General features: G+C 46.6%; 3 protein-coding genes across 3 annotated transcripts, besides 7 other annotated features; 2 read left to right on the top strand and 1 right to left on the bottom strand.

The window, feature by feature from the left end:
• Positions 1–658: 658 nt before the first annotated feature.
• On the bottom strand, positions 659–1707 carry PVX_116875 (hypothetical protein, conserved; the record flags this gene model as incomplete). The annotated part of the gene is made up of 3 exons (XM_001615619.1): positions 659–769; positions 881–962; positions 1193–1707. 3 exons carry the CDS (start codon positions 1705–1707, stop codon positions 659–661), a joined length of 708 nt encoding a protein of 235 aa, XP_001615669.1.
• Positions 986–1014: a microsatellite.
• Positions 1708–3068: 1361 nt separating the features above from the next.
• Positions 3069–3094: a microsatellite.
• Positions 3095–3248: 154 nt separating this feature from the next.
• On the top strand, positions 3249–7975 carry PVX_116870 (histone deactylase, putative; the record flags this gene model as incomplete). The annotated part of the gene is made up of 1 exon (XM_001615618.1): positions 3249–7975. One exon carries the CDS (start codon positions 3249–3251, stop codon positions 7938–7940), a length of 4692 nt encoding a protein of 1563 aa, XP_001615668.1. The 3' UTR covers positions 7941–7975.
• Positions 3729–3757: a microsatellite.
• Positions 7976–8854: 879 nt separating the features above from the next.
• Positions 8855–8932: a microsatellite.
• A 445-nt stretch (positions 8933–9377) lies between these two features.
• Positions 9378–12322, top strand: PVX_116865 (hypothetical protein, conserved; the record flags this gene model as incomplete). The annotated part of the gene is made up of 9 exons (XM_001615617.1): positions 9378–9519; positions 9697–10516; positions 10650–10720; positions 10873–10985; positions 11094–11171; positions 11335–11402; positions 11686–11845; positions 12042–12086; positions 12287–12322. The coding sequence occupies 9 exons, from the start codon at positions 9378–9380 to the stop codon at positions 12320–12322; spliced, it is 1533 nt and encodes a 510-aa protein (XP_001615667.1).
• Positions 10109–10128: a microsatellite.
• Positions 10402–10421: a microsatellite.
• Positions 10720–10745: a microsatellite.
• Positions 12323–12347: the final 25 nt, after the last annotated feature.

Genomic DNA, 12347 nt, shown 5'->3' with positions numbered 1-12347 from the left:
ACATGAAGGGGGGATTAAAAATTGCACGCAAGTTGGACATATATACGTAGTAGCTGAGGTGGGAAACTACGCCACTTCACCGCTACAACGTGCACATGCTGGGGGGGATTTATTTTATTTTTTTTTTTCCCGTACCACTTCGAAAAAGCGCGACGCTGTGAGGGCCGACCAGGAGATACAGCAGAAGGAGATGGTGTACCCCTTCTTCGACCTGCAGAGTGGGAAGGTGGGAAATTTTGCGGTGGAAAATTTTCCCTTTTTTTGTGATTTTTTTGTGTTCTGTGTGCAACTTTTGGGGACTTCTCCGCGCACTGCTGAGGTCCCACTGGGTCTTTTTTTTTTTTTTTTTGTTTCGTGTATTTAACCCCTGGGCCTCCATCCGTGCTGCCCACCCATGGGGGAATTTCCCCCTTACCTCAAATTGATAATTATCGAAATGAAGGACAAAATGACCAGCGGGAGCAGCGCGTAGCCCAGCATGCTTATCGTGCGGTACAGGTCCAGCGTCAGGCTCTGAAGTGAAGGGTTTCCAAAAAGAAAAAAAAAAATTAAACAAATGATAATAAGCGGTGAAAACGCAAAGGTGTTTTTTTTTTTTTTTTCTAGCACATGTAACAGTGTGCACCACTTTTACGAAATCACACGTGGGGGAAGCAGTTCATCTACTTTTATTTTTTCCCACCTGACTCATCATGTTGAGAAGAAGGTATATGCTCAGGCTGCTGACAATTCCGATCAGGTAGATGTAACTGAAGGAGGCTTTTCCGGCCTGCGCAGGGGGGAAGGGTAAGCGGCTATTTGGTAGGCAATCGGGTGAGCGGTCATTTGGTAGGCAATCGGGGGCACCGCTATTTGGCGAGCACAGCGACGCTCTCCCTACCAGCAGCAGAATGAACCCCAGGGCGAGGACAATGATGAGCGGCCCGGAAAGGTCTGAATTTTCGAACAGCGTGTCGTCGATTCTGCGGGGTGGAAGTGACATAAGTGCATAGTGAGCTGAGTGGAAGGAGCGCACTATGAGCTATTTGGAAAAAGCGCACATGAGGACTTCCTATATATGGAGGCTTTTGGGAAGGCCCCTCCCAATGTGGGATGCGGCTCGCTCTCCCATCTGTATATGCAAACTCATTAGCCGGGGGAACACCCCTAGAAGGTTAGACCTCTCCCCCACACCCACAAATAAACTTCTTACTTGTAAAACATAAAAACAGATTTCATCCTTTTCGAAATTAAGTCAAAATTGATTCCTAATTCTTCCAGTAGGGGCAGTTCCTCCTCCTCTTCCTCTTCATCCTGTTCTCGTTTATTTTCATTTTCTTTTAATTTATTTTTATTGCTTGAGATGAAGCTTCCAAAAAAGGAGTCCCCACTTGTGTCCACATCGTGGCTAGCACTTGGCGGGTTGTTAAATGGGCTCGTCACCACACTGTTGTGATTGAGGTTGCCCCCACCGCTTCCACCATTCTGAGCAAAGTTGAAACCTTTTGGTGCGGCACTACTTTGGTAAAAGTTATTTTCAAAGGGGGCACTGGGAATTAGATTATTGCTTGGTTTGTTGTAGCCACCTTCATATATTTTTTTGCCTACATATGGGTTTGTGACGTTGCCTAGGTTATTTAGGTTGCTTTCGGTGGCCCCGAAATTGGGGTCTTCATTCTCATTTCGGTTATTTCCCCGGTTTATTATTTTCTGGCTGTAAAAGTTCATTTTGCACAGCGGGTGTGTGTCTCTTGGGTGGGAATTACTTCTTAAAAACTTGGATGGTTACTTGCCGATGTTGGGTAGAACGCCCCTAGCGTCGCCCAGCTGCACAACGGGAGATGCACAGCTTGGGACGAACAACGGTTTGGTAAGGACTCTCACGCGTTAGTATGCAAAATGTCAGCGTTAAGTTGGTCGGGGGGGGCTGCACAACTTTGGTTCTTCCCACGCGAAATTTAGGAAGCAGTGGGAAAGAGGCAAAATGGGGAAAAAATACCTTTCCTTAGGTTATAAAAATAATAAAAAAAAAGAGGCACAGCATAGATCATCGTACGTGTGCGCGCACAAATGAGCAACCAAATGAGCAACAAATGAGCAACAAATGAGCAACAAATGAGCAACAAATGAGCAACAAATGAGCAACAAATGAGCAACAAATGAGCAAGCAAATGCGCGCGCTTGTTTACAAACTAAGGCGCCTCCCCCCTGACAGAGTGGGTACGCTATACATACGCATTGTTCTTTTTTTTCCCTTTTTTTTCCTTTTTTTTCTTTCTTTTTCCCCTTTCGAGCGAGCTCCAATATGTAGCAATGAGTATACTCAAGCGGGGGGATATCATCGGCACTGTTGGGTCGTGCCCCTCCGCCATTCTTTTTCACTTCGCTTCTTCTTCAGTTAAAATGGGAAAATTTAGCCAATTTTCAGGACGAAGATTCAAATGAATGCGCAGCGAGCGGCAACGTGACGTGGAAACGTATGCATGTATTGTTACGCGTAAGTTATTGCATACCACTTTGCCACGCCTACCGCTTTATTGTTTTTTTTTTTTTTTTTTTCTTGCCCCTCGCGAGAAAGGAAAAAACTGCCATTCGCCGTGCATACATTTGGGGAATCTTTTCTTTTGTAATTTTTGCTCTTTTTGTTAACTTTCTGTTTGTTATTTTTTTTTCCCCATTTTTTGCTTAAAAGGGTTTTAAAAAAATTGCCCTTCTGTTCGCTGCTTATTTTTGTGGCTTAACGTTTATGCAGCGCGTTTTTTTTTTTTCCTGCATTGTGTTAGCTGCATTTTTTTATTTTTTTTTTTTTGTTAATCATCGCGAAAGCTGTTCTTCCTTGCCATTCACGTCGTTTTGGTGGTCTACCCCCCGTTGTATGCGGCTTGGTCTTCGCGCGGGCCTCCTATCGCCACCCGACAACAGGGGGGGGAAGGTTGCCTTATACCCGATTATATTCGCAGGGCAGCTTCTCCGATTGGCACCACCACGGGGGGGGTAGCGTCCCCGGTCTGCTTAAACATCACCAATGGGTGGGAAAAGAGGAGACAGCCCCCCCTATACATAGTAACGCGTAAAGTCTTCACAGGGGGGAGCTCCACGTGTGCAAGAGCAACCTGCTGAAGCGCACTTCACCCACGCTAACTTATAACCCCCCCAGAAGGTGTCGACCTCTCCATCCCTCCCATGTCCAAATGTGTGCATAAATTGCCGCGGCCTTTTCCCCCCATAAGTGACCTTTGCGCGTGTCCCTACCCCCCCGAGCAACCAAAATGGAGAAGACGATGGAGAAGGCGATGGAGAAGACGATGGAGAAGGCGATGGAGAAGACGATGACGATGAGGATAGCGAAGGAGAAAAGAAACATCAGGTTCGAGTACGAACTGGACAAAATGAAAAAGAAAAAAAAAGACAACGTGTTGATACTAAACATTATTAACAGCAAAATAAATTACATTTGCTACATTTTGAAAAGTGACTACAGAGACATGATTAATGACGTGAGCTACGAAAATAAAAGCGCCCTTGAAATTTGCTTCTATTACTGTAAGGCGTATATCACATTCCTAGTGCTCTACTATCCCTACATACACAATTACGTGAAGTGCCTGCGGAGTAACAACCTCAGGATTTATAAAAATTTTTACAAATGCATTTTAAATTTGCCAAATAATTTTTGTTCCCTCTTGTTTAAATTAAAAATTGTGGACGAATTGAAGAGAAGGGATGCACTTAACTCCAGCAATGATTATTCCCATATGGGGAATGTTGGCGGCAGCGGGGGTGCCCCCCCTGCGCTGCTTCAGCTCAGCAGGGCCAACTTCTTCGATGCCTTCTCGAAAGACAGTTATATAAAAATTTTATTTTCTCGCATTTACGTGAGGAAGTACCACAAGCGGATTTTCAAGATCCTCAAGATTGTCCTTTTTTACCACTCCCTGCCGGTGTTCTCCTTTTCGCCCAAGTTTTTCCGAACCTACCATGGGGGAAAAAGGAGGGGGAGGAAGAGGCAGCTTGGCGAAAAGGATGCGCCGGAGGGGGGGGAGCAGCAGAAGAGGGAGCAGCGGAAGAAGAAGGAAAAGAAGAAAGAAACGAGGAAGGAATCGAAAAAGGAAGCGAGAAAGGAAGCGAGAAAGGAAGCGAAGATGGAGGACCCCCAGAAGAGACCACCATTCAGGAGGAGGTACTTTAAGACGCCCCTGTTTAAACACGTGCAGGTGCCCCCCATCTACCTGGACGACTACGACAGCGGAAGTGGAAGCGGTAACGGAAGCACCAAACTGCTGGTGAAAAAAAAACTCGTAAAGGTGAGGAAGAAAAAAAAAAAAGGAGGAGACAAAGCAGAAGACTCCTTTCCATCAGACAGCAGTGGAAGTGTAAGCAGTGAAAGGAGTCTAAGCTGTTTAAGCGACTCGGAAGAGGAGAGAGAAGTGGACGCCTTCTTGAGACAAGAAGTGGATGGCCCCCACGAGGAGGAGAGCGGTGGGATAGCTACAAAGCATAGTAACGTTGGTGAGTCTACGTCGGAGGGGGGCCACCCCAAGGGGATCTGCACACATCAGGACAGCATCCCTTTTATGGAATCTACTCAAAATGATCCCCCATCAGGTGCCCCTACCCGAGAAAGAAACAGCACCTTCGAGGCGTTCGCCCCGAGAAAGGGTCCCCCCCCCCAGGGACCATGCATGAAAGAGAACTTCCTCGAATTTGTCCTGCACGAAAGGAGGAAAAATAAATCGAAAAAGGAGATGGAATATACGTATGGAAGTTACGTCCTGAAGGATATACAGAAGTATCTACGGCAGGAGAGGAGAAGAGGACCACCGAGGGAGGGGAAAAAAAATTACCTGCATGAAGTGTGGAAGAACCTAATCGACTTTGACGAAACGGATGATAATAAAAACACGCTCATACATAAGGCTTGCTTAGTTTCCAACGCGAAAATGATTTTTTTACTCCTAAATTTGAACGTGAATTTGATGATTTACAATGACAAGGCGGAGTTGCCCGTGCACTGTACTCTGTACAATTGCGACGCGTATCTTTTTCTCCTGCTGCTGCATAATACGGTTGAATATCTTTTTTTCTTCTACCTTAGCGCGTACAGTGGGGGGGCCTCCAAGGGGGTTCTTCCCACGGAGGGGCCCCCAAACACGGGGGATGCCAAGCTGGACGACCCAACGTTGAAGCGCGAGTTGGAGGAGAAGCAGACCCCAGTGAACGAGGCACACATGAACGCGGCGCCGGAGGAACGCCCCGCGGGGAAGCCAAATAAGCGGCGCGCCAAATACACAAGGAACGGCTTCTTTTACCACAGAAAAATTAACGGCGTGTTTGTCACCTCCGTTGTGAAACTGTACTTAAGCATAATGGTGAAAATTATCGAGTTGGGAAATTTTGAATTTTTAAAAATCCTATACAATTACAATGAGGAGATTTTCTGTTACATTTTGCACAGGAGGGACATGTGCTACTTCCTCTGCTCGTTCGCCTCGATGTACAACTGTGTGAATGCGTTTGTGAGGCACTGCGGTGGGGTGTTGCGGTGTGAGGCGTGCGTAGAAAGGGGGAGTAGGAAAAGGAAGAAGGTGGAGGCGGCTCGAGGGGGGGAGCAAACCTTCGTGGTGCGGAAAAGCAGGCAGGGGGGTGCGCAGCTGGAAGGTGGGCACACCCCACACGTGGAAGACGACGGTGAAGATGAGAAGCGCATCCCACACGTGGAAGCTCACAACGTGGAGAGGGGAAGAGCCAGGTACCTCCCGGTGGAGAAAAAAATCGACCGGCAGAATGAAGTGGAAATATTTTACTCAAACGAATGCGCCAAGCACATCTTCGTGCCGGAGCCGAGCGACCACCCCTACGTGAGGAACAAAATTAAAACGAACATCCCGGAAAACTCCAGCAGGCTAGATGTCCTAATATCGAATAAGCACGGCATACTGAAGCTGAACACGTTCGTCAATTTTAAGCTGAAGAGGGTGGAGAGGAAAGCGACGGCCAACGACATTTTGAGGGTTCACGAAATTTCGTACCTCAAAATGTTGCTGAGGAGGGTAAAGAGGTGCCACTTGAATGAGGGCGATGGGGTGAGTGCGTGCGGCGATGCCAACCCTTACGATAATTTTCTCGAAAACGCGAAGAGGAATAAGAAGAACTACCTCGCCATCTCATCTGACGATTTGAACGGAAGTGCCAGCTTTGCTCTGTCAGACCATATGGACCTTTTAAGGAGCAGCGAAATTATTAGCGGCGTTTGCGAAGCGGGGGCAAGCGAATGTTTGGAGGGCTCCAATGAGGTGGGCAGTGAGTGCTTCAATTGGGGCGCTCCCTGGGGGGATAAACCAACCGGAGGAGAGGCAACCTCCACGGGGAGGAACACCACCAAAGTGGGCGAAAAAGAAGTGGAAATGCCAAGTCAAAGCCTCAGCACAGATACGAAGGAAAACCAAAACGCAGGAACACGTGTGCAGAGCAAAAAATGGAACAACGCAAATAGCGGAAAAGACAAAATAGACAAATTAATTCTCCTAGACAATGACACGTTCGTCAATAAGCACTCCTTTAACTGCGCGCTGAATGCCAGTGGAGTAGTTTTAAACGCGGTGGATTACATACATAGGAAGAGGAAGAAAAAAAAAAAAATTTTCTGTGTTGTTCGCCCTCCCGGTCATCACCTGGGAACATACGGCGCAGCTCAATTTAACCTAACGGATGAAGATAGAGCAGCAGGGAGTCAAGGATTCTGCTTACTAAATAATATAGCCATCGGGGTGTCCTACGCAAAGTACAAATACGAAAGGTTCGAACGTATTGCCGTGATCGATTTTGATATCCACCACGGAAATGGAACGGAGCAAATAATCCGAAACTTGGGATTAAAAAAAATAAAAATTAATGAGTACGTTGATATATACAGTTGGAAGGGGTGGAAGGATAAGAATGACAGAAAGAACATCTTCTTCAGCTCCATCCACGCATTTGATGGGTACTTTTACCCGGGCACAGGTGACGACACCGTTGAGTTGGAACCCTACATCATTAATGTAACTCTCAAGAAAAATATGAACGAACAGAATTTTCTAGAGTTATTTCACGACAAGATATTAATTCATTTGTTTCATTTTCGACCGAACCTGCTCTTCCTTTCTGCTGGTTTTGATGGCCATAAACTTGACTTTGTGAACAACGGATTTGTGAAGAAGAACACGTCCACGTACTTTCACATGACCAATTTGATTTTGTCTCTTCAGAACAAATTGCGCTTTCCCATCATCAGCGTCCTCGAGGGAGGCTACAACACGTCCAATGACATGGCATCCGTTTTTAGCCTGTCCGTTTTGGAGCACCTGCTGTCGTTCTACTATAGCGATGCGGTGTTTGTGGGGAGAAGCGGAGGAGGTCACATAGCGCAGCGCAAAGGAAGTCACTTCGATCAGGGCAAAGGAAGTGACCCCACTCGGCGTACCTGCACAGCGAATGAAACCAACAGGCAGCGGGCCAAACGAGGAGGCACCCTGAAATTCCCACACATCTGCTTGGGAAAGAAAAAAATGGATGCCATGTTTAAAAAATATTTTACCGTTTTTAAAGAAAAGACGAGGGAAACTGAAAATTTGAACTTAACCAAATGTGTGAGGGATTACGAAAATTATTTGAAGCTTTTTGATGGGAAACAAAACGGAGTGAAAAGGAAAGTGAATTCTTTTCTTGCAAAACATAAGAGACACTTTGATAGTTTGCTTTACCAACGGAGGGCTCTCCATTTTCGCAACGTGGGGCAGATTTCCCTGCCTTTTGAGGCCTACTTTTACCAAGTTATGGGTCACTTTAAGATTCTCCTCGAAGGAAGTGAAGTCGCCAAACTGGGCGCGGGGGAGCCGTCCGCCAGCTCGCGGGAGTACTTCTCCGTGCTGAACAGCCTTTCCGACCTGCGCGATTGGGAGCCGTCCTACGTTCAGCGGTAGGGGGAGAGCCGCGCTCGCTGTTGATCAGCTAAGCAGTTGCCGTGTTGCCCCGTTTACCCGTCGCCAACATAACAGCCTATTGCTTCCCCCCCTTTTTCTACCATTTGTAGGCACCCCGAGACACGGTTTGAAGTGACTAACTTGTGGGAACCCAGCCGAAGTTCATCAAAATGAGTCACCTTTTTTTTTTTCTTTTTTTTTGTGCGTCACACATTGGGTAGACAGTGTTGTCAATTTTGTCATTTTTGCCAACTAGCCATTTTTGCCAACTAGCCAATTTGGCCAACCCAACCAACGACGTTTGCACAGGCTGTGAGCCATTCGCCTGCGCGCCCTCCTTATGCGCGGTGTGCATAACGGGGAGGGACCCACTCACAGATACGTCTTTGCCAAACCGTTTCGTAATTTTATCCGAGTTGTGTGTGAGTTTATGTGAATATAGCAGACCCCCTTTGTTTGTCTCCATTGCGTGCCGTTTTTTTTTCTTTTTTTTTCCCCTTTTTCCCCCTTTTTTTTATGTCACCGTGTCGACTTGTCTCCACCTTGTCAAAATAGGCGTCCTTTAAAAACGCGCGAGGCAACAATTTTCGTCCGAACCCGGTCCGCGCGCAACGCTATCCTAGCGCTATCCAAACGATATCCTGCGTGTTGGCGAGTTGGTACTTGGCGGTGTCTGCGTTTGTCGCGATTTCCGCGCGTTCGTATGCCCCGTGCTTGGCCACTTCGTCATCTCATCGTTTCACCGCTTCACTTCGCCGCTTCACTTCGTCGCTTAACTTCACCGCCTGGCTGCGCAAAAGCGCATTCTGCGGCAGCTACACGCAATTACAGGCAATTCACACCTCCACGCTGGTTTAATTTCCCCCCTTGGCGGTAAAACTTAACTGTTCCACTGCATTGCATCGAGTTTTATTTTTTTTGCTTGTTTTTTTTTTTTTTTTTTTTTTCATTTTTTTGCTTCCCCGTCGTGCATGCCAACTTGGCCAACGCATGTTGCGATTTCCCTGGCGAGGAATTGTGCACTGAAGATTTTTCATCGCAACTTGTGTTCTGTTTGCTTTTGCTTTTGCTTTTGCTTTTCCTGCAAGTTGACACATGTTCCGCTTTGGCGCGCTCCCTTTCCGTTCGCGCATCGCCTCCCCGGCCGATTATGCTATGCATTTCCTACGAAACTCCCATGTGCGACCGTCCCCACGGGCAAAAGGGCCCACGAAACACGTGACAGAGTTTTAAAAAAATTGATTGTAAACGTATGATGGGCGAAAGAGATTTGAAGAAAATGCATTCATATTCATGAACATTTTTTTTTTTTTTTTTTTTTTTTTTTTTTTCCCTTTTTTCCTTTTTTTTTGTAAACGAAAAAAATGCCACGAGAAAATGAGATTTACAGAGCGCTATGTCAACCTAGGTGTACTACTCCTGGTGATTTTATTTTGCATGAACAAATGTAAGGGGTACATTCTAAACATAAATGTTGTGGATAAGGATGACTTGTTTATTTTTTTGTACAAAAATGAGCATTTGCTAGCGGCCAGTTACTACAACTTTAAGCCGTCGTATTTTTTCTCCGTCGAGGAAGGTACGGCAGTTGAGCGGGGGTCGCATTTGGTGTGCTCCCAGACGGGTTGCCCGCCACACACGCAGCGTAGTGCGCCAGCTATGCATAGTACGCCAGCTAGGCACACTACGCCCACTCCGCGCGCGCACACCTACAGCTGCTTCTACCCCCTGCACGCACGCTGCCTCCCCCCCGCAGGCGAAATAAACATCGACATGACCATCGACTTCCGGGAGAACAAACTGGTGAAGAAAAAAAACAAAAACCAAGAAATTTTGGCAAAGGCGAACAAAAACTCCATCAACATTTTGAATAACTTCAATGTGGACAGGGAGTATTTTCACAAAAGGGGAGTCGCGGCGAGCGGGGCAGACACGAAGGAGTCCTCGAAGGAGTCCTCGAAGGAGTCCTTGAAGGAGTCCTTGAAGGAGTCCTCGAAGGGCATCGATGGAACGTCTAGCGTGGAGCAGCACGCAAGTGGGCAGACCCACAATGAAGGGAGCGCAGGTAGGAGCAACTACAAGTCGAAAAATCTTTTCCTCGTGTTGATAACGGCGGACCAATGGCTCAACTACATTAGGCTGAAGAATAAACTGGAGCCGTCTCTAAAAAACGAAGAGAATTACATTTTTACGTCCCATTTTAATTGCATTAAGAGATACCCACTAGAGGAAGGCAACATAAAAAAAAAAATCCAAATAAGCCAAAAGAACAGATACATGTTGTTCCTAATAAATAATAACAAATTAAAAATTGACTTAAAAGGAAACATCGTTTTTTATGATTACAAGACGAAACATTTGTCGCATGACTTTCTCTTCATCCCCAATGTCCTTTACTTTACCACCTACGTTTTGCTAATCCTCGTTGTCATTCTTACGCTATATTTTGTTAAGTACCGGGAAAAAACAGACATTTTTATGATCCTCAACATGCTCTTTTTCCTCCTCTCCACTTATTTCAATTACAAAAATGTGAACTTTATTCGGGAGCGGGGGTACATGTACCTTTACTTCTGGTAGGGATGGCGGCAGGTCACCGCGCTGCCTCAGTTTCGTCCGCTCATCCGCACATCCGCACATCCGCACATCCACACATGCCTGGGTGTGCACCTTTACATGCTCACACATGTGCGTGTTTTCCCCCTGCAGGGTGTCGGCGAACATTTTGAAGAAAATCCAGGAAATAATTTCCTTCATCATATATCTGCAGGTCTCCCTGGGTAAGGACGGCTTCGCCGCAGTGTTGGAAGCAGCTTCTTTTTCACGTTGCAGATTTGTTCATTTGTTTTATGCATTTTTTGCGCATTTTATATATATATATATATATATATATATTTTTTTTTTTTTTTTTTTTTTTTTTTTTCCCCGCCAGGTGACATGTACATCCGAAGCCACCTAAGCCGGATAGAAATCCAGTTCATGATTTGTTTTTCCGTCATTTCGTTTTACACCGGCATATTTGAGATATTTCTGGGCAATTTCCAGGTAGGGCAGGGAGCCCATCAGCAGTTCATTTGTGTGTACGGCACACGAGGAGTGCTTTTCATTCACGTGTGTTGTTTTTTCCCTCCCGTTTTTCCTGCCCCACCACAGGCCCCGCGGTACATACTACAAGCCTTCGCCTACCTGTTCATCTTCATTGCGATTAACTTCACGTCGACGTTCCTCTCGGTAAGTGCCCAGCGGAAGTGCTCCTCGCTTGTGGCAATCTCACGGGAGTTATTCTCCGTTGAACCTTCCCAAATATGCGGCGTTCTTTCTGGGAAAGCACACACTTCTATGCGTTTACACCTTCACATCGCCTTGCACCCCACCTTGCGCGCCCCCCGTACAGGCCCGCCTATCAGAAGAAAACTTATCCTTTCACGTTGCGGAGCTGTATAAGAAATATGACATTTATAAGTAAGTGCAGATGGGGAGGGGGTACTGCTAAGCACAGCGCAGCGCAGCAAGTTAACCCTACTGTGCTGCCGAAAAGGGGCCCGCTTTTACCCCCGTCTGCCCCTTTCCTCCCACCACGAGACGTTCTGCGGACATGTTGCCTTCAGTGCGACGCAGATTGTGCAAATGGGAAAAGGCACACTTTTTCCTTTACCAGTTGTCACCCCTTTTGTCTCCCTTCTGTCACCCTTCTATCACCCTTCTGTCACCTCTTTCTTCACCCGTTTGTCTCCCCCCCTGGCAGAAAATACCGAGTCATATTCTTCGCCGTAATTCTGAAGCCCATTCTGCTGATCATCTACAAAGTGCTGTGCCTGTCCCCCTCGAATATAGACCTATACAGCTCGCACGAATTTTTGTATGTGTTTTTTGACATTTCCTTCGACATTGTTTTATATGTCATAGTAAGTTAAGAGGGTCGCCGTGTTGGCGGTGTGGGCGGCATCGTCTGCATCGTCGGCATCGTCGGCATCGTCGCGTGTGTGTTGGTTCACCCTTTTCATCACACGTTTGCTTCTCCTCTTGGCCATTTCCTTCGCGCCATGTGCACGATCACACGGTGATACCTCTCCCCTTTTTTTTTCCCCCCACCTCGCGCAGCTCTTTGTTTTATTTCGAGCCGTTAAGCCTATTAAGCTTTTAAAGGTACAAACTCGCCCAAGTGGCCCTTTATACACGCTACGCATGGTGCAAGCGTATGCGCCTACATGTTTGGCGAAGCGGGAAACGGCGCGACCCGCGCGGTACGCGGCACGTACGGGTGCCACTGCCACTCTACTTCTATTTTGCTCTGCTTATTTTCTACCTTTTATTTTTATTTTATTTTATTTTTTTTTTCCCCGCAGCACATTTTAAGCAATGAAAATTTCCACATAGATTAGTTTGACCGCTGATCCCCTGGAAGGA

The sequence above is a fragment of the Plasmodium vivax genome, chromosome 12 (genome assembly GCF_000002415.2).
Source record: "Plasmodium vivax chromosome 12, whole genome shotgun sequence".
Classification (NCBI taxonomy): Eukaryota; Apicomplexa; class Aconoidasida; order Haemosporida; family Plasmodiidae; genus Plasmodium; species Plasmodium vivax.
This window is presented reverse-complemented; position numbering and strand designations above follow the sequence as displayed.